Below are 21778 nucleotides of genomic sequence, written 5' to 3'. Positions count from 1 at the left end.
TAAATCACAGGCAGATAGCAAATATTTGGGCCAAGAACAATTCCAAGATTTTTTTGTTTGTTTTTACAGCGGGACAGTGGGGACCTGAACTTGCCCTGCACTACTGTCACTGCATAGCATCTTGAGGAACAGGAGTCTCCCAGGTCCTTTCCCATTCACTGCGGAAGATTCCACACTAAAAATTGGGAAAATTAACATAAGCTCCCTTCTAGCATGTTATACCTTGAAGCATAAGCTATGGGAAGACAGTCAGAGACAACTTAGGCAACCTGCATTGCTACAGAACAGAGTAGGATGCTCCAAGGGTGCACTGTGACCACACAGAGATGCAAACGGGCCTGGAGTATGTTGCACAAGATGAGCCTGAAGGAACGGAGGTTATCTGCTCTGAAGGGGGACCTTATTACTTCCTTCAGCTACCTCCATGGAGCATATAGAAAAGACAAAGCCAAGCTTGTCAGAGGCCTGTAGTAAGGATTGGTGTCAGAAAACCAAAATTCCAATTAGGTAACAGGTAAAGCATTCTTTGTTTGTTTTTTTTTAAATCATGAGAGTGTTCAAATGCTGCAGAAGGTTACCAGAGAGATTGTAGGATCTCCATCCTTGAAGACATTCAAAACTCAGCTGGACTAGGTCCAACACAACCTGATCTAATTGCACCTGCTACAGAGCAGAGGACTGATCATCTCAAGACTTCCCTTCCAACCTTAATTTGCATGATTCTGATGTTATGATACTACAGGATACTGTGAGCATGCTTTCTACTCCCTCACTCACTGCACAATAGCCATTGATTGGACCAACCAGGAATTACAACTGTTTGGAACAGACAAGCGGCTGCTCTCACCACCTTCTCCTACTCTTCCTCCCAAATGCTGCAAGATCACAAAATCTCACCAAAGCACTTTATGAGCTGTGGTATTTAGATCAGCATAAAGCTGAGAAGTCCTGCTCTTCCACAGATCTTCAGCAGACTTGGACAGTCTGGTGACTTCTCAGCTCACTTCCTCATTACTGCGAGCAGCTGAAGGAAAAACTGCATGTCGTCCCGAGACAGCCTTAAAACTTCTTACCATTTTTTCATCACATGTTAAGAGTAGACTCAGCATAATTGTACAAGTAGCTTAGATGATGGCATCTCTTGTGGCAGGTGAAAAGACTAAGGGCATCTTTTCATGGCTTGTGTGTTTACATGAAACCAGAGTGAGATGCCCTGAATGTGTTTTGATCATTGAAAGCTGGGCACATAGTGTGGAAGATCTGTAAGTGCACCCAGTTAAAATTCTCATTTCCCAAATTTAAAGTAAATCTTGAAGATAGCCTTATAGATTGTAATGCTTATCATGACTGGATGCTGAAGGGAGCACCAGGAGGACCAAAAAGGCGATCACCACAAACTCTGCTTGCATTCCTATTTCTGGACCTTGGATTAGCAGATTTTCGACTGCTGTTCAGAACCTTCTCGGCTCGTAAGTTACTTTTGAAGAATCTAAGTGGAAGAAAATTATGAAAAGCAATTTTATTAGCAGTTTGCTACACTAAAAAAAATTCAAAGGACCTGAAGTTTGAAAACCACTCCCTTTGACAAGGAAAGTAGTTGCTTCATCTTTTTAATGAGAAGTTAGTGAATTCCACTTGCCAAATTTTCATGTACTCCCACAGTAACACACTATTTACATTGAAAATCCCACTTTTGAAGTTTATGCTGGTTTTAAAGAGCTGGTTTTCACAAAAACTAAGCTGACACTTAATTTCTTTCATATCTGAGGTTTTCCAGGAATTATGTTAATATCCTGGATTATACATTCTTTAAAACAAGTCCCTGACTGTATGACAAGTGCCTAGCACAGCAAGACAAAGTTACTAATGTTATAGAATCTGAGCATATTGTATCACATCCTGATTGAAATTCAAATGCTAGCATATGACTCAAACACAATAACATCTGATAATAGCCCAGTACAAAAAAACCGAAGCCTTTCCCATTGAAGTCCAGGAAAACACAACAGTGGGAAAATGCCTTGGTGCCCTTCCTCACATTATCTGCCCTTCCCGGAGCATACTGCTTCACTGAACAGAACAAACCTAAGACATGCACCATATGTAGCAGAAGAGTTGTGAAGTTATTTGACTTCCAGCTTGATTTCAGAGGTGCAGTAAAGATTACCGGAAGACACCGAGACAAGATTACATAGATAGGAAAGGCATTCACCATTAATTCTTGCTGTAATCGTGAAACAAGGGTAGCAAAATGCTTAGCTCAAATACCGATTAGAATCTCCTTAGCTAGAAATGTAGCTAAGGAAGTGTAGGAGTTGAGTGAAAGGAAGACACACTTCTGTTTCAACCCACTCCTCCTTAGCTGATTAAGTCAGTGTTTATAACACCAACCCTCCTGAGAAATAAAAAGGGCACAAGGTGAACAAGTCTGACTCCAAACAGCTAACAGTCACAGCTACTGTGGGCAGATTTAGTAAATACATAAGCATATTAATGGACTACGTTTAACTTCTACTGTTTAGATTCTATCTAACAATTTGCAACCTCCTTCTGTAATCACAAAACAAATAGATAGGAACACAGTTCAACACCAACACGGATCTAAGCCACGGGCTTCAGGTTAGAACAGAGTCAATAACAAAAGACAGCAGCTTTCCTGGGGCCCTTCGGTGGGCCCTTAATAAAGGAAGACCCTTTTCCTTATTCTTTAATGTTAACAGCAAATTTATTTCCCTTTTACAAGTACAGTGTATGTGGTGCCACTGGTGTCTCAAAGTGACTTTCTGCTCTTTATTCCTAAGCACGTGGATTTATACATTTGCTGATTTTTAAATTTCATAGTCAGTAACATGCTTTTTAGTTTTTACAGGACAATAAAATTGCTTGCCAGAGGTTTCTGAATTAAAATTCTACACAACAGATTGATGTAGGCCTCTTGATCCTTCTTACCACATTTTTGCCAAGTTAGAGTATAAAATATCTGTTCTACTAATTGCACCCAGGGATTTACGTCCAATATCCAGATAGACTCCTAAAGCTGACTGTTTTCCCTTTGATCTTGCGTATTCTGTTGCTTGAAAGAATACAGACAGGTGATGGAAAATGCTGGAGCTATTGCAAGCACAACTGCTCAAAGACCAATTAACTCCAAAAAACCAAAAATGAACAAGAAGCCAAAATGGAACTAAACCCACAACAGCTGGTGGTCATCAAGGCAGTTTTCCCAGAGGGCAGAAGACTGTTACTAATAGGATGGAAATACAAAATTTACTGAGACCAACTGTAACTGCTGATAACATGTATTGAAAAGTGCCTCATTTCTCACATTTTCTGCAGAGCAAGAGTGAAGCTGGACAGCAATCTTAACTTTTATTGTGGGGAAAAAAAAAAAAAAGTGGGAACTGAAACATAGTCCTACTGAACAATTAGTACCAGGAGCTGATTTTATCATAATGCTATTTTCAACACATTTAAAAATAAAATTTAAGTGATTCTACTCATAGAAATACGCTATTTCTCAGAGTTTAATCACTATAGTTCATTAGGAACTGCCCACTGAAATTCTCTTACATTTAAACGATTTCAAGTACTACAGAATGCTAGAACCCGCAACAGAAGATTAAATAAAATTGGATGTTCTCCCTTTACAACAGCAGAGGTTCTGAGATGATTCAAGCACATTACATAAACTTACATTCCTCTAACAGCACAAAACATACACTCTTGCCACAGGAGACAAATACTTCTTATTGCTCTTTCCAGCCAATGATTTTAAGTTAAAATCCAGAGTAAACATAACCTCTTCAGAGCTAGGAACATGTTTTGTGTGCAAGGAGAACAGCCTGGGGTATTACAGCAATAATGATATCTATTAAAATCATGGCACATACTGAACAGGCACATGCACAAGGGCCATTATAACACAGTACTGAGAGAATGGTCAGTTTCAACAGTGTGGAGACACTGAGCAGTCAGGACTTTTTTACACTATCACCAGAAAATATAGACTAAGAAAAGCTATTTTGATTTGGTGGAAAAGTTATTTTGATTTGGTGATGATTCCTTTGCAGCTCATTCATAAAAGTCAAGAAGTGAGGAACTCCATGAAGCAAGAACTGTTCAAAAGCACAAGCATAAGTTATCACGCATTTATTTATGATCTGATTTATAATACAAAGCAACAGTGCTAAACAGAACTATTCACCATTCTGCCTGGGCATTTGTTTTAAATGTAGTTCTTTCAATGCCTTGGTGATGGTCTTCCAGAAGATGGCTGAGGCTGCCTGAATTTTGAGAGAGCCGCAACAGAATCAACAAAGGTATAAATGTTATATTCATGATGCTGAAGGTTCTTGTAGGTAGAATTATCAAATTCTTCTGGAGGAGGCTCAGCAGCTGCTGTGGTCTCTGTGAAAACAAACAGTAACAGGTAACTATAAGGATGACACACCAGAGGACAATATTCTTAATTACCAAGCCAGCTTTCATATACTGCCATGAAGATGATGAGGGGGCTGGATCACCTCCCCTATGAGGACAGGCTGAGAGAGTTGGGATTGTTCAACCTGGAGAAGAGAAGGCTCTAGGGAGACCTTGCAGCAGCCTTCCAGTACTTAAAGAGAAAGATGGGGAGAGACTCTTTATCAGGGAGTGTAGGGATAGGACGAGCGGTAACAGTTTTAAACTGAAAGAGCGAATATTTAGATTAGATATAAGCAAGAAATTCTTTACTGTGAGGGTGGTGAGACACAGGAACAGGCTGCCCAGAGAAGCTGTGGCTGCCCCCTCCCTGGCAGTGTTCAAGGCCAGGTTGGACGGGGCTTTGAGCAACCTGGTCTATTGGAAGGTGTCCCTACCCATGGCAGGGGGGCTGGGACTAGATGATCTTTCAGGTCCCTTCCAACCCAAACCATTCTATGATTCTATGATCCCTCACCCTGTCAACATTAAAAAAAAGAAGTCAGCAACTATAACAAAAGGATAAATTTACCAAGTTCTGCTGGTACCTTGCCTGGTCCTAAAGCAGCACATTAGTATGCAGCAGGTGTACAGAAATCAGTACAAGTAATCTAATACAGCACAGGTTTTAAAATTCAACCTACCACCTAATGCTGGGGGTGGACAGGGCAGAACATTTCATTTATATTTTGAAGACATATGTCTGCATTTCCTCGCTTTTTTCATAGTTGCCTTGGTTTTCACTCCAGCCAGAACAGTAGGTGACATTCTTAGCAAGCCAGGAGAGGCAAAGAGGCAGTACAAATGATGTATCATCATGTCAGACCATGAGATACAGCTATTAGAACTACTTTGCAGATTGAATCTTTTCCATGGGAAAGAAATGATGGAATTACTGAGCTCTCCACAGTTTAATTTCATATGTGGTTATACTGAATAGTAATATGCCAAGAGCCTTTGATATAAATTTCCTTTCTTCTAAACATAATCTTCTGAACTTTGTATCAGCTCTTCTCCCTAAAAGAATAACCTAATAAGGTTATTCAGAACTCCTTACTTCACATTAAAGCCAGCATTAATTCTTACACTTTTAGAATATTGTGCAAATTTAGGCAGTACCATTTATGTAAAAGGTTCCTATTACAGGCTGATTTTACAACCAAGGAAATTGCAAGAAATAAAACTTTACTCCCAATATTAATTTATTCTCATATACCCAGAGTTTTAACAATAGGAAAGGCATCAGCATAACCTAGTGAAAAGCTTCGTCATATAAATTTGCATGTAGCGGTTTAGGTTAGATTGTATTAAGCTTCTTTTAGTAATACAACCGTCTACAATAAAAATACAAGAAATCAAGCAACAAACACCAGAATTTCCCTTTAATTATGACATGATTATTGCAATGTAACCCTGTCAGTTTAAGAGCATATATCCATAACATTTAGCAAGACTTGCTTATAAAATGTATTAAGCCATGGTTTCAGCAAAACAACACACACAACCTATGAAAGAAAATATCCCTGTGTCTACTGCTCAGTTCCTAATAGGAGACAACACTACAGATATAAAAGCCAGATGATGCGGTCTTTGCTACAAATAGCCCCAAGAACAGGCAAGCGTAGGCAAGTGTACATTCAACCTGCAAGAGACAGTTGTTCCAAATTAAGAGACAGATGCTCAGGAAGAAAAGCAGATGGAGTCTCATTTTCCCTGCCCAAATACACTGTACTTGGCTTCTCGAATGAAAAATTTATCCCTGAGTTCATCCTCCCCATACTTCAGACTTCAGCTATGCTTTCTCTCTTAAAGAGCAAGCATTTCACAGGATGTTCTTCCAAAATGAATCAGAGGTATATTTCTGAGTTACCATGCTACTATTTTGCTACTTGCTTAGCAGTTAAAGTCAGCAGTTTCTGCTGACTGCTTAGCATGCCTGCTCTACAAAGTGGATGACATCACCTTAACATCCAGGTTTCCAATGGGAAAAATTGCTTTTACATCTTCAGTGTGCCTGCTGCAGTTTGCAGATGAACAAAAGAACATAGGAACAGGACAGAAGGACAGATTACAGCAGGTATTACTAACTGTGATCGTTAAACATGGAAAAGCAGTAGCTGTTCTCAAAGAAGGCTTCAAAAGGAAGAGAGAACAAGATATGCCTGGAGATACCATGGACACTGTTGAACACAGTGTAGCTAGGTTTGACTCTTCGCTACCCTCTGGCACCCAAAGACATTACACCAGCAGTAAAGGGGTGTGACTTGCCTGTACTAACCCCCACCACTCCTACAGCCACTGCAGCAGAGTCCTCTAGCACGTACCCAACAGAAACTTTCCTGCCGTCACAGCCTTACCACCTAGCAAGAGGAGCTCAACAGCAGAAGTGATGTTTTCAAAGCCAGATCCTACCAAAAGGGTTTTGCTGGTATGGTTATGATGATGATGGGTCTGAGGCACAGTGGTACTGCCCCACCGATACAGATCTGCAGGAAAAGTTCGTCACATGGGCTCAACCTTATTCTGGATTTACAGCATCAGAGTAGAGGCTGTTTCATAGATCTTTGATGTGTCATAATCTCTTCATCTTGAATCATTAGCACATTTTAAGACCAAGTCCTTCCTCTCATACTTGAAGTTAACTTGTTTTTTAGGTCTTCATATCAGCTTCAATGAGGAAAAAAAAAAAAAATACTTGAGCATCTAGAACTCCACTGTGGCTGAATGGGGAGAAAAGCATCATCTGTAGATAAGTACAAATAGCCTTTCCCAATTTTTTTTTTTTTTTTAAAAGAAAGCCTCTGCTGCTGACTGTAAGGAGGAACAAGTAAATGAAGATGTCACTTGCAAACAGTACTGCATTCTACCATTTGAGTTGCAGTCAGGGAAGAAGGTAAGCTTAGCTTCCAACTCTTATATCAAATGATGAGCCAACTAACCCCTTAAAACAGAAGGCAGGTCTTTCACTCAGCATTGTATTGTGGAAACTGATGCACAAAAGCCATCATTTGTCAGTTAACCTGGTTAGATACTTCACAATGTCACAGAATGGCTGAGGTTGGAAGACATCTCTGGAGGTCATCTGGCTCAGCCCCAAACACTCACGCAGGGTTAGCTAGAGCAGGCTGCCCAGGATCACATCCAGACAGCTTCTTTGAAAGTCTCCAAGGATGGAGACTCCACCACCAATCTGGGCAACCTGTGCCGGTGCTCCATCACTCTCACAGTAAAAAAAAAAAAATGTGTTTCTTGATGTTCAGGCAAAACCCTGTGTTTCAGTTTGCTCCTACTGCCTCTTGTCCTGTCACCGGGTACCGCTGAAGAGTCTTTCCTGTCTTCTTTGCACCCTCCCTTCAGGTATTTACATACATTGATGAGATCCTCCCTGAGCCTTCTCTTCTCCAGGCTGAACAGTCCCAGCTCTCCCAGCTTTTCCTCACAGGAGAGGTACTTCATCATCTTAGCTGCACTTCGCTAGACTCTCTCCAGTAGCTCCACATCTCCCTTGTACCGGGGAGCCCAGAACTGAACACAGCACTCCAGCCTCTCGCAACACTCCTCCTAATGCAGCCCAGGTTACCATTGCTGGTCTTTGCTGCAAGGGCACACTGCTGGCTCATGTTCAACTTGCTGTCCACCTGGACCCCCAGGGCCTTTCCTGAAAGGCTGTCAGTTGAAGGATGATATCCAAGCAGCTTTACAATTATATGCTGCTTCTACTTCCAAGTAGGCAAATTCTTTAATTCAGCAACCAGAAGAAGGGGTCTTAAGAATGGTATGCTGCCTAAGTTGAAAGGCAGGAATGGTAAGCCGCCACAGATCAGGACAGAGGGGCATTTGCTACTGAAATACACAGAATGAGATCAGTACGTAGTTAACAGGACTGGCAGTACATAACAAGGGTAAGTTCGATAGCAAAGTATAGCTAGGGAGATGATTATATGATGCACAATGCTCTTTCCTAAAACTTATTACTGTCTCCTCCCCAACTCACTACCAAAACTGGGTTATAAGGTCAACTCTGTGCTATTTCAATATGACTCGCTTACAACCTACCAATCTCAGAATCGGTACCTGTTTCTGGCATTACACTGTGATTTCTTGAAGTCTATTGAAATCTGAAACACTGCAAGATTTTTTTTTAAAAAAGAAAGAGAAAGACAGCAGGATTTAAGCAAAAATCAGATGGCATCAAATTTGTCTCAGGAGAAAGGCAATGACCAAATCCTTCTGAGAAAAGAGAAGAGGGAAAACAAGTTTTGCCACATAAAACCCATTATTTTGCTCACAGTGGAAACAATCTTGTTTTCATTTTATAAGTAACTGGCTTATGAAACTATAAATACAGTGAAATGAAGACCACTTCCTCTCACAGCATAACTGGAAACTGAGCATTACTGAGCACGTCTAACAATTAGCAATGAACAAGAATTTATCTTCCAGAAAGTCACTGCTACACAGCTTCACTATAAGGATCAGAGAATCATGAACAGAGAAGATTTAAAAACCCTCTAAAAAAAGTTAAACCCTAGCCCAGATGAATCAATACAGTTCAAACAATTTAAAGTTGTACCCTCTATTGTGCTTCTTTCTCCAGCCTGGACTCCTGCTTCCTGAATGGTCTCCTCCTTTGCTGTAGTGGCCATCACCAACATTGTGCTTTCAGAAGTCTCTTCTAGTTTAGGAGCAGTTACTACTTCTGCTTCTGACTCCTGTGCCTCCTTCACCTTTTTTTCTTCTCTTCTGGATAACAGTTTTTGCTTTTTGTCTTCCCGAGTCACTGATGAAGGTTTCAGCTGAAGAGCTGCTACTTGGGTTCCAATGGACTTTTCCTCCAAATAATCAGATTTATGAGTGACATCGGTCAGGTCTTGGCTTTCAACCACATGTGGTTCTAAGACCAGCTTCTGCTGATCTGCTGCTTTTGGAGTTGATTTTACTTTGGGGTCTCTTGCTTTGGATTTTGATGTTTCATGGCTGAGTGATGTTTTAGAAAATGCAACCTGCTTGATAGGAGACACATCGGTTTCTGGTTTGCTTGGCTTCTTCTTAGCTACGTAAACTTTGTGGGATTTCTGGGACAAGTTCTCTTTTGCTAGCATTGATGCCTTTACTGCTATGTTCTCAGAAAAGATGGAATCTTGTCTAGGAAACTCAACTTTGGTTTTAATGGCAACTTCTGAATCATCATCATCCTTTTCTTCCTCAGAATCTGAGCTAGAATCTGAGCTGGATGAAGACGAAGTTTCTTCCTCAACTAACTCTTTTCTCAAGCCTTCTTCTGTTGCAGGTGTAGTGAGGTTTTCCTCCTCAAGAGGAGAAACAACTCCTCGCTGAGGAAATGCAACCACTGTTTTTCTTGACATGAACATCCTCATGTCTTCAGCAGGTTTTGAAGCTTCCTTGAGGTTAGTACTAGATGTGCTCTCACCTTTGTTTCCAGATACTAGGAGAGAGCTAGAAGACAACATTTTAGGAAATTCAGCTGGTGCCTTGGTGGCTAGCAGCTTGGTGCTTCCCTGTGGTGCCACTACATCTAGGAAACGGCATAAAAAGGATTATCATCATTATATCCGACACCGCTGTTAATTACTGATCTCAGTCACACAATTTTAACTCTCTGAGATGATCTGGTACAGAAAGCAAATGGAAAGAAGTTATTATACTAAATACAGGCTTCATGAAGCAGAAAGTTTTAAGACATTTTAAGTTAAAGAAACTAGAGTTCTAGTTAGCACTTAACAGTTTTTGCTGCTGCAATGCTGAAACTCATGAGAGAATGCCTTTTGCTCCTTGCTTTGCCAGACTCCTCACAAGAGCAGTTTTTCTCTGTGCTTCAATTCTGCATCACTGAAAATGGTTTACAGACACCTTCCTATCTCAGATGAACATTAAGATAGCTTGTTAGCCAAGGTCTTCAAATATGCTGCTACAGAGATAACAGTTGCCCATGAACAAGCCAGCGAAGCAGATGACATAGTAAACAGACATAGCAATAGCCAGCCTCTTGCAATAGTTTTATTTAAAGCAGTAGGGAGGGATGACTCCCAAGAGACAAAGTAACAGCATAAGAGATACCCGAGGCCATACATTAAAGTATTACTTGTTCATGTGTCCATGTGACCTACCAACTGAATTGTGTCTAAGACAGTTTAACATTATTTCCCCAAGACCTTATCTCCTCCAGTCTTCACTGTCACCATTTCCTATTTTTGGTTTAGGACTTCTTTGTAAAAAAAGTCTTAGAAGATCTCCTAAGGCTTCATGCCAGCCTGCCTTCATTTCTTCTCCCTCATGGATATTCATTAAGCTAAATTCTCCAGACAAGGAGCCAACAGTTGAAGAGAAAGTAGCAACTTTCAGGCCCTTTCAGAGAGTGCCAAATAACCCTTGGATGCTTGTGCCAATGATATCCTCAAGAGGCTCATCAACAGTGAATATTGTTGTGGTTACAGACAACAGGAGGACAAAGAGGACTGGGAGCACATTAGGAAGATACACCACAGCTGAAATTTGCTATAGCAAAGCCAACTCCATGAAGAGTTGCACCACTCCCAACCAGCAGTGTAATTCAACAGATTTCCAGTCTATGTACAGATTTATCTGCACAGTTTGGAAATCCAGATCTACTTTACAAGACCATAAACTAGATGCAATCTTCCCCCTTACTAATTTAACAGTAATACCTTGTATGATCCAAGGAGTTAGTATAATTAGTTTTGAACAGAAGGAAGTCTTTAGCAATGTCCAAATGAAAACGTCACAGAAGAGACAGACACATGAATTTAAAAGCAAAGTATTTAAGAAATAAATACAGAGTTCTTAAGTACAAATGAAAAAAGTATCAGTTTACTATACAGGTAATACTTTTGAATAATTTCAAGCACATACTTCTCTCTGCCAGACGGAAGGTGCAGGGCAAGGAGGGAAAAAGTTCTTCAAAGAAGTGTACAGGAAGGTCAAACTAGCACAAGGATGCCCAAAGGGATGACAGACAAGTGAAAGCTGAGCAAAACTAAAAGTAGTATTCATGTTAAGACATCCTAAGAAACCAAGAAGGCAGGTAACATTCAACTTGACCATTAACAGTAGGCATTACTAGAAAAATACTTTAATATTTGGATATGTGAAAAAGGTATGTGTTTCAGCTTTTAATCATAAAGTTTCATACGACTGGTACAGACACTTTTATTAGAGTGCTTCAAACTTTGTACCACCTGACCTGTATTTGCATTGCTTTGCCAAAAGGACAATAGATCCAACACAATAACAAGAATATTATTCCCAGATACATTCTTACTGATGCTTGTAACATCAGTATCATTACTGGAATGTGTTTAAAACATGTTCACGGTCAGAAAGGTGGCATGCAGAAATTTCAGGTCAATTCCCCATCATTGACTTCATAAGCAAACATGACCATTTTATCAAAGCAAAGAACACTTGCACACCCTGTTCCAGCTACAGTCTGAAAAAGAAAGCTGCATCATATATACCTTAACCATTCGCAGGGGAAGCAGCTGCCTGAAAGGGGTGGCCTAAGAAGCCTGAAAGGGGTGGCCTAAGAGGTCTCCTGACTGACATCAGAGGTCTCCTGAAATAAGAGCTGCAGGACAATGAATCTAGAAACTGATGCTGAAGAACACCTCAAGCATGCTTAAAATAATGCAAAAACCAAAAAACTATAGTAAAAAGCCATTTGTTGTTCAATCAAGCTTATATCAATCTATGCAGTAATGGCTTTCTTAATGGAACAACCAAGCTTTTGTTTGCCTTGGCATTTAAGAAGCTAACATCAGAAGCCAGAAGTCTGCATTCAGCTACTCTTGCAGTGATCTTTTCAACAGCTGTCAACAAGTCTGATCAGTCCTATGTGTGGTCCCATGAAGCTTTGCTGTTTAAGCACCTGCATCTCTAATTTGTGATGGGAATCCTACTCACTGAATCAGCAAGCCTCTGTTTACAAACAGCATTTTGCACAAGATACCCCTCTCTGAAATTTGTATTCACGTTTTGACTTTGGTCAGGGATAGAAGGGGTTCAAATACTTCTGAATGTCAAACGCACTGCAGCACCCAAACCCAGGTCCACGTATTGCCTTGCCTGCAAACCTGTGGGGCAAGAAGCTCTGTAACTAAATTTAACACAACAGGGTCATGGTAGTTTTCTGCAGCTTCTCAACACTGTTGCCTGGAGCAGATATTCGGATCTTGCAAGTCTTTTCCTCCTTCTGTAAAATGTGATGCTTTTTGACCCTCATAATCCAAGCATTTCAAAAGACAAGGGGGAACACCTGAAGTTCAAAAGCAGATTTTGCACTACGTTAAAAAAAGTAACTTGCTACACTCACTTCCATCAAGTTTCAGACAACTTGCAAAGCTTCTTTATATTAAGAGAAATGTAATAATAGCTCTTAAGTCTGGTCAAGCATCACAGCAACTAACGTATTAAGGTGAAGGTAAACAGGAAAGAGTGACAAGCTTGTGGCATGGCCAATGAATATAAATATACCCCACGCAGACCCATTCCTACCAGACCTTTTAGTTTTCTTACTACGAAGTACGCTTGAACAAAGTCCTTGTTTATATGGCGATGACCTTTCACTTCCTTGGCTTACGTAAGAGCTGTTCAGAGACGCAGCCTTGAGCATTTCTAAGCTCTTTTTGCCTCCTCGATGACAGCCAGAGGGACCTGAACCTCAGACAGGCAGATAAATTTTTATGGTCAGGGCACAGAAACCTCCCGAGGCTGGCAGGCTGCAGGGGAAGGCCATCAGCTACCTCGCCGGTTTAGCACCAGAAAAGGAGGCTCTCCTGCCTGAACACCCGCTCTCATTTATTTACACTCCACCACCGCCCAGACCCAAACAAGCATCTTACTCGTTGGCGGCGTCCCGGAGCCGGCCGGCCTGGTGCAGAGCGCCGCGGAGGGGAGCGCCCCTCGCCGCCCCCGGGCCTCCAGCCGCAACACCTGCAAGGCACCGCGAAAAGCAAATGAACGAAGCAGGACAAAAATGATTTCTAGGGCACGGGGGGGCCCCGAGAGAAGCCATGACACCCCTCGCGCATGCGCACCTCCCCTGCAACGGGCCCGGGGACGGGGAAGTGACCGGCTGGGTACCGGCCACCGAGAGGAGGTAGGAGCGTCCCGAGAGGCTCCTCCCTGCCCCTCTCCCGCCGCCCGGCACCCACCCTGCCCCTTACCTTGCGAGTCGCCGCCCGGCCGCAGCCCAGCAGCGAGGGAGCGGCCATCTTGGCGCGGTCCCGGAGGGTGCTGCGCCACCGGCGGGGCGGGGCCGCGTCCGCCCGGTGGGCGGGGCCTAAGCGGTGAGGCTACGGGAGGGGCGTCGGGCTGGAAGTGAAATGGGCGAGTTTCTGTCTTCTGAGCCGGACTTGTTACCCCACGCAACGCTTAGGGCAGGAAAACTAAGTATTTTAAAACAGAGTCACCGTTTTTAAGTTAAAAGCGGTCCGTTATCTGCAGTGACGCGCTAAGAGCCTCCGTGCGGGGGGGGCTCTCGGGCCCGCACCGGGACAGACGTTCCCTCACAGGGTGAACACACCACCCGCCCCCCCCCCCCCCCCCCCCCCACGGCGCAGGCGCGGCACAGCTCGTGCGTCATCGCCTCGCTGCGGTGACGCCAGTACCCTGCGCCCGCCGCGGCGCGCACGTGGCCGGTGTTGACGCATGGAGGGTGGCGGCGGCGGCGGCGGCGGCGGGCGCCGCCCCGGCCCCGGCCCCGGGCCGGCGCCGGCGCTGGCGCTCCGCGGGGCGCTGATGGCCGCCAGCGGCGGCGGCCGGCTCCTGGCAGCGCGGTACAGGGAGCCCGGGTCAGTGCCGTGCCGTGCCGTGCCGTGCCGTGCCGTGGCGGGGCGGCTGCGGGGTGGGGCCTGACCCGCCGGCGGGCCGGGGCCGCGGGGCCCAGCGGCGGAGGCCGCCGAGCTGCCGGGGACTCGCTGCTCGGTCCCTGCGGGTTCCGCCGGGAGTGGCGGGGCCCTCCCTGCCGGGGCTGCGCCGCGGGGAGGTGGCGGGAGCGAGCAGCACCGGGTACATGCTAGTGACAAATATGTCGAGTCCGACAAAAGCAAAATACACGCTGAATACGCGGTTACTTTGCCAACTCATGACGATTTCATTTTTTGGGCATGTACGTACAATCCAAAGCTTTAAACTTCTGCTACATCTGTAGCACTTTGGGAGCCTGTTTGGGAGGGATGGTTCCTCGGGATAGGGGTCAGTTCCACAAATAACCGCGAAATAATAGCATGTTACAAAAGAGTTGATACTCTTGGTGGTTAAGCTCATGGTTGTTGTAGTTCCAGTGTTTTTATTGGTCTTTGTTTGCAGTGATGATAGTCTCTTCGTGTACGATTGCATCAATGCGGAGAAGACGACCTTAGGAAATAAAGGGTGAGAAAATCTGCTTGGGCAATCTGCTGTTTTCCTAGAGTGTGCATCTCCTCCTGAGGTTATGTGGCAGTGAGGATCATAAAAGAAAGTCACGGGATGACTCCTTGATCAGGTGATGGCTGGGTTGGTTTTGCTAAGCCTGATGGATTTATATATATGTATCTTTTTGTTTCTGTTTCATCCCAGAGGGGAGACTGGGCCTTTTTCTTTGTTAGAGAAACACCAGTAGTATAATCATTGATGCTGCATGACTCTTCTTGGCCAAGACGTTTACAGAAGAATGCTGCATTTTTTATTAGACCATCTAAGATAGCTAGAAAAAAACCCCACAACCCAGTTATATAAGTCCTTCGGGTCTATTCTCTAAGTCATGAGATTTCAAAACCTGAAAAAGTACTCTTTGTAGCTCAAATTCAACCACTGGACATTGTTGTACCTATAGCCAATTTTACTGTTTTCCCCTAAATTTGTATCAAGGTCTGCTAGGACAAACCCTAGCCTTTTGGGATTGTTTTTTTTTTTTTTTTTTAAAGCAGGCAATGATACAGACTTAGACGTTATATCCATTTCCTTCTTCCTGACTTTTTTCTCTGCATTGATGTTCAAGTTGGTTCAATGTTTTAAGCGCAAATAAAACTTCTGGCGTTGTACTTTGTTCTTCATGCTCCTTCTTGGTGGTGTGAGAATAACCTCTTCTCGAGGATTTCAGTTAACTCACACATTGTGAACTGTTGTTCCCCTTCTCTCTATTAGGCAGGATGGAAAAGCGACAGATAAAGGAAGTGATGACATCTTAGCTTTTGCCTTCTCACCATCAGGAGATTATTTTGCCTTGACAGATGACAGCAAGCGTCTGGTTCTGTTCCATACAAAGCCTTCTTGGGAATGTGTTAGCGTCAGGTAAGGAAGCAGGATGTTGCATGTCACTTTGTTATGGAGCTATGGCTGATTAATTTAGAGTTACAAAATAGTAGTACTTGGAACGTTGCCATTTGTTATCACTAAGCTTCCTCCTTTTAATTTTTTTTTCGCTTGTACTTGCTCAAACAAATTTAATGTTACTGGGAATTGAAAGATATTTGTCAAGAAGTGATGTCTGGTGTCCCTCGCACCAAAAAGGGGAGTGTAGATGTTTTTATCCTTGGCCAAGGAAAGGATAATCTCATTTCTTATTCCAAAAGACAGTATTTGCATCTTTAAGAACTGAAACTTTATCCATTCCTAGTCAACACTAAGGTTGGGCCTGTAAGAGAGATACTGAGCAGTTTAGTGAGTGCACTGTCTGTCTCTGTTGATTTGGAGAAGGAGATGTTTTGGGGAGTTTGTGAACTCTCTTCAAAGCATGTCTTTTAGAGATGCTGCCAACTGTTTCCCTTCTGTATTATGGTCCTCTTGAGAAAACAATCTGTAGCTGTCCACCAGAGGTCCTCCAGTTACAAGTTTTCTGCTCCTGCTTGTGACAATTGTGAAAAAGGACCATGAAGGACTTCATGAGAAAGTACCTCAGCTTGTGATGTCTCTGCTTCTGGTGATCTCTGACAAATGTGAGGCCCTGGTTGCAAATCAAAATGGAGTCTCTGTCAGCTTGGCTGTGTGTGTAGGGTATGTGATGGACCTTTGGTGGGTTAACCAGTGTTGTAGGAAGTAATCACTGACAAAACCAGAAATGGCAAGTTCTGTGCATTCTGCATTCTGCCTTCCCTGCTGCCCTGCCCTGTATGTCTTGTCCATAGTATGCCATTGGACAATTGTTTGACATTTCAGTTTTCTGCTAAAAGGTCAGCTAGGACCACAGCTGGATTTTTTGAGAATGTCACTACCTCCTGTTAGGAAACTGAGAATACAAGCAAAAGGTCTCTGCACAAAAAAAAGCTTGCCAAAGTTGAGCTATGTAACTTGCATTGGTGTTTTGTGGCAAGCTGTATAAAAGGTTTCATGTGGTGCTAGCTTTTGTAGTGAGCTCATTTCGGACAAAGGGAACTTTTGAATCTTTGTGTTTAAGATCAAAGGCAGTACAATGAACTTGAAGCAAGACTTTTTCTTGTTGGCAAGGTAACCTATTTCGAAACTGTGCTGCCTGAGCCTGCAATGTTTAGTAGGCATTCTTGTCCTATACGTTTTCCCATTGTTACAGTGTTCCTTTAAACAGTCACTAAAAAGCATTAGAATTTCTATCTTCCTAGCTGAAGGACCGTATATTGTTCTTTTGCCTCCAGACAGTTACCGAATTTCAGAGTATGTGAATAGAAATGTCCATTCCCTATGATGCCTGGTGTCCACAGTCCTCATGTTAACACACAAGGCATAGAGGGGTTTGGAAAAGAGGTGTTGTGAAAAGAATAGCAGTAATAACAATAGCTGTTATGTTGCAGAAGTGTTCTCCAGACTAAATGATTAAATCTTTTTTAAAACTTGTTTTCTGACATACATGGTCCTTAGTTTATCTGAAAAGTTGTAACAAAACCGTTAGCTGCTACACAGGCAACTGGAACTATAATATACTGGCAGATGATGAGGGAAGGTCAGAGTTCAAGTTCAGGGCTTTGCCTGGACAAGGTATCCTGAGACTGTGGCTCTCTGACTCTGGATGTGAGGAGGAAGAGTCCTTGAGTCTCACAAGGAAGGACTTCTTTTTACAGTATGAGGTGGCAACTGGAGAAATAGTTTTAACACAGTTTTTAGCTGTGTTGCTGCAAAGAACTTCTACTAGGAGAACTCGTACTTTGTCTTCTCTTTGCTATGTATTTAGCTTGTATTTTTATTATGGAGAGTGCAAGAAAGTCTACCGTCTTTCTTTAGAGTACTGGCAGGCTGCCTAGGCAAAATGCTTGGTTGAGAAGGTACCTAAGCAAAATGCAGGCATGCAGCTTTCATGGTCTCTCCTTTTTTTCCTCCCACCCCTCAGGTGTTTACTATTGCATAGTTTAGTTATTTCATAGGTCTCAAAAGTGCTATTTTGGCCCAATACTGCCCCTTAACATTATTATCATTGCTGCCACTTCAAGAATGTTGCATCTGAGAGCTTTTTGTCCAGTCTCTTGGTCTGTTTAACTGGGTCTGAATCCAGACTTGCTGAAGCTGCCATCCAGAGCTGTTCAAACTATGCCATTTTTCTTTCAGGTCTGTGAACAGGCGAGGCACTTCCCTGACTATTACAGCTGCAGAGGATAAGATTCTGGTTGCAGACAAGTCTGGTGATGTGTATTCTTACTCAATAACAGAACCCCAAGCAGAAGGAAAACTTGAGCTGGGTCACTTGTCTTTGCTATTGGATGTGGTAAGTACGTGCCTCCGTGTAGTTAGGGTACAAACCTGCATTCCTGCTTGCATTTGGGTCTCTTGCTGTTGCTTGTCCCTGATTTGGGTGTTCTCTTTTATATAAATGAAGTATGTGGTCTGGATTTCCTCCTACTGAGTTTGTGTCTGCAGAATTTGGTGAGGAAACAAGCTTACCAAAGGGTTATCTATGCTGGGACTGTGAGTGTTCACAAAGTCTTCATATTACAGTCACAGAAGACTTGGTGATGGAATGTATATGGGAATTCACCCAGTCTCTCTCACATCAGTTTTGCTCTTCAGTGTGATGTTTCTTTCTTTTTAAGATTCAGTGAGACTTGCGCTGTACCATTTTTGCTCAGTGGCTTTCACTGGACACAGCAATGTCGCTTGTCTTAGTGAGCAAGAAAGTTACTGTCATAAAGATTTGTGCTTCCACTATTGGTGGAAGAGTGTGGCTTATTGCTTGCACCTGCCATTCAGAGTCAGGAGAAACAGATAGTTTACTGCTTATCTTTTTTTTTTCCTTCTGGTTAGGAAGAATTTTATTGAAACAAACATTGAACTACTGGGCACTAAAACTCTTCCTTTACCAACAGGCACTGAGTCCTGATGACCAGTATATCCTAACTGCAGACAGAGATGAGAAGATCAGAGTCAGCTTGGCAAAGGCTCCTCATTATATTGTATCCTACTGTCTGGGACACAAAGAGTAAGTCCGTTGTGTGCAAAAGTTATTGTGTGCAGCTTTTCACTGTGCCTCAATGAATGATAATGATTGTCTTCTCAAAACATATTAAACAACAGTTAGGTCTGTGTTTAGAATCATAGAATCATGGAATGGTTTGGGTTGGAAGGGACCTTTAAAGATGATCTAGTCCAGCCCCCCTGCAATCAGCAGGGACATCTGCAACTAGATCAGGTTGCTCAGAACCCTGTCTAACCTGGCCTTGAATGTTTCCAGGGATGGGGCATCTACCACCTCTCTGGGCAACTCTTTCCCCTTCCCCAAGTGAAGATCTGTCTAGTTACAGTGATCTGTAGAGTGGAAGGCAGCAGAGCAGTCTGCTAGCTACACTGATGTGATTCGGATGTGCTCTGACTTAATAGAAGATCAGTAGTTCTTCTGGTATAGGAGTAGGGGTTGTCTTCTAGCCAGTTTATCAGGGCTTCCTTTTCAGCCTACAGGAGGGGCTGTACTTTCCCTTTTCTTCTCAGTAGTTCTTTCCCATGAGGAAGACTCAAGTGATAAATAGACTTTTAAAAGACATTTCCCTCTACATTTTGGTGTTTAAAACGTCTGTCAGTTGTGGTATTTTGAAAGTCTCTTGAGTTTGCCTCCCATCTCTATATGGTTTTGTGGGCTTTCGGAGGTTTTTTGTTGTCAGTTGTTAGGGGTTTTGAGTAGGCTAGGGGGGTTGTGCAAGATTTTTTGTGTGGCCACTGCTATATTTTGAAGTTCACAGTGATAAGGTAGCAGAGACCCTGCATAGGGCAGAGGACTCACGTGATTCCGCTTGTCTGGCAGCTGAGTTACTTGGGGCTAACAACACCCTTCCAGGCACATTCTTCCATAAGATGATGCAACATGGTGCAGTGAACTCACTATAGCAGAAACAAGTTAAAGAAAAATGGTGTGACAGGGGAACTTGACATACGGATAGCAACCTGTCTAAACTTACCCAACAAGAGCATTTAGGACACAGATTAATTTGGAGTGTCAATCTGATTTTAATAACATAATTTAGTAGTCTAACCTGTGTAGAATTGGCATAGTATAAAAGCAAGAGACTACTCATGTTAAAGATCTAAGTAGTCTTTGATCAGGTTGGTTTCTATAGCATGTTTACAGAGCCACGTGGGATGTTTCCAGCTACTGTGTATCAGTTGTACTTTCTAATGAATAGAACTTGATGGTCAGAAAGACACTTTTAAACAGGGGCTGTTGTGTATGCATAAAGAGCTCATTAGTGACTGTAGAGTGGAACAGCACTTAGTGTAAATTGGTTGAAATATATTTAAAAATTAAGTATTTAAATTAGGAATGAATACGCAAAGGATTACATAAAGCAGCTATAACTGTTGTCTTGTTTCATGCTCCTGGGTTTTCTTCTTTCAGTGAGGTGCATGGTGATTCCTGCTGGATCTGTTATGCCTGCGTGCACCTGCCATTACTGCTTTGTCATGAAAGTTTGTATTACAGTGACCAGATCTCTTCTATTTTTTTCTTTTCTTTTTCTTTTTTTAATTGCCTTAAGCCTATGCCCGTTTTCAAAAGCAAGACTGTCCCACTCAGATAACGTTTTGCTCAGGTCACTACATCTTAAGTTGCTGAGCTCTAAGAAATAGTAACAAACTCCAAAAGTTCAGGTCCTCATTACTCAGCAAAGACAAGTCATGGTAGAGATAGTAGTATTACATACTTCTGAAAAACAAGGTTTCTGACTGAATGTAGACACTGATGGGAAATTGCCACATGCTTGTTTTAAAATTTTGTAAAGATTGCTTTTGAGTGATCCCCAACTGTGATGGGAGAGATGTGGTACTCCGAAAGCTGAGTCATCACTGTTGCTGTGTTTTAAAAGCATCCGATGATTAATCTTTTAAATGTGCATCATGAATTAAGAAGGTGGAACATGCTACCTGGGTAAATGTGTCTCCATTGGCGTTTTTTGGTCTAAATGGCAGCGTCCTCAGTCAGGAGGAAGTCAGTAGAATTCCTTGAGTGCAGGTGGGGAAATATTTTTTTCTATGAAGTAGAAGGTCAGTAGTTTGTGTAGTGTGTATATATACTATATTAAGTACTGTAGACATATTTTAGATTCCTCCTTATTGGCTTGATGTGGAGAATCTGGTGATGGAATGTATATGGGAATTCACCCAGTCTCTCTCACATCAGTTTTGCTCTTCAGTGTGATGTTTCTTTCTTTTTAAGATTCAGTGAGACTTGCGCTGTACCTTTAAAATCAGTGTTTTCTCTTACTGTGTGTGTTTAAAGACCGGAGTGTCATGCAAGAGAGTTCAACTTTTGACTGCTTTCCCTTTAGGTTTGTAAGTAAAATACTTGTAATACCCAACTATCCTGATCTGCTGTTGTCAGCTTCTGGGGTATGTATTGCAATTTCTTCAAAAAAGTACTTTTCTTGAAAACGTAGACGTTAAAACCATTGTTTGCTTGTGTTTCCCACAAGTTCCTTGGGATATTCGGAATAATCTCTCGTGATTTCCCACATACCCTCTCTCTCCCTCCTTATGCAGCTTTCTCAGCTTTCTGTTCAGCGTTCAGCCATTCTATTGCTAGATCATTTAAGAGACACTGACTGCGTTTATAGCAGGGCTAGCTTCTTACTAAGATCTTTAGGATGGAGAAATCACGAAGCCCTCAGTATTTCTTCATCATGAACTCTTGCTTTAGAGCGCAAACTTCAATCACTGGACTATTAAAAAACTTTGAAGCAAATGGGTATTATGCCACCCTGCAATGATAATGAGTGTCTTGAGAATGAGTTGCCTTAGAATCGCAGATCTTTTTAGAGCTTTTAAGATGAAAAAACTGTTCCCTCTACACTCTTGCACTTGCTTTCCCCTGTGAGACTTGTTCTGAATTATGTCCTTGTCTCTCTGCCCCCATAGT

The 21778-nt window shown here is 42.5% G+C and overlaps 2 protein-coding genes across 7 annotated transcripts in view; one reads left to right on the top strand and one right to left on the bottom strand.

Annotated features, from left to right (window-relative positions):
• Positions 1–4134: 4134 nt before the first annotated feature.
• On the bottom strand, positions 4135–14024 carry NDUFV3 (NADH:ubiquinone oxidoreductase subunit V3). Of its 4 annotated transcripts, XM_074858415.1 has the most exons (4): positions 13662–14024; positions 13338–13428; positions 9032–9994; positions 4135–4407 (listed from the first exon to the last, which is right to left on the bottom strand). In XM_074858415.1, the coding sequence occupies exons 1-4, from the start codon at positions 13707–13709 to the stop codon at positions 4241–4243; spliced, it is 1269 nt and encodes a 422-aa protein (XP_074714516.1). In that variant the 5' UTR covers positions 13710–14024; the 3' UTR covers positions 4135–4240. The 4 variants fall into 4 exon arrangements, with proteins under 4 accessions (XP_074714516.1, XP_074714519.1, XP_074714517.1 ...); XM_074858418.1 differs by lacking the exon at positions 9032–9994 and having other exon boundaries at positions 13662–13987; XM_074858416.1 differs by lacking the exons at positions 13338–13428; positions 13662–14024 and adding an exon at positions 11350–12006.
• WDR4 (WDR4 tRNA N7-guanosine methyltransferase non-catalytic subunit) overlaps positions 13436–21778 on the top strand; it is a 21091-nt gene continuing 12748 nt past the window's right edge. For 2 of the 3 annotated variants that reach the window (XM_074858421.1, XM_074858419.1), the window contains exons 1-6: positions 13436–13594; positions 14806–14868; positions 15622–15768; positions 17989–18145; positions 18744–18856; positions 21192–21252. In XM_074858421.1, the coding sequence (XP_074714522.1) occupies positions 13509–13594; positions 14806–14868; positions 15622–15768; positions 17989–18145; positions 18744–18856; positions 21192–21252 (627 nt within the window). In that variant the 5' untranslated portion in view covers positions 13436–13508. Of the gene's footprint in view, positions 13595–14176; positions 14289–14805; positions 14869–15621; positions 15769–17988; positions 18146–18743; positions 18857–21191; positions 21253–21778 lie in introns of those variants that run through there. The other variant, XM_074858420.1, reaches the window with a different exon arrangement.

This window comes from Strix uralensis, chromosome 2 (assembly GCF_047716275.1).
Source record: "Strix uralensis isolate ZFMK-TIS-50842 chromosome 2, bStrUra1, whole genome shotgun sequence".
NCBI lineage: Eukaryota > Metazoa > Chordata > Aves > Strigiformes > Strigidae > Strix > Strix uralensis.
This window is presented reverse-complemented; position numbering and strand designations above follow the sequence as displayed.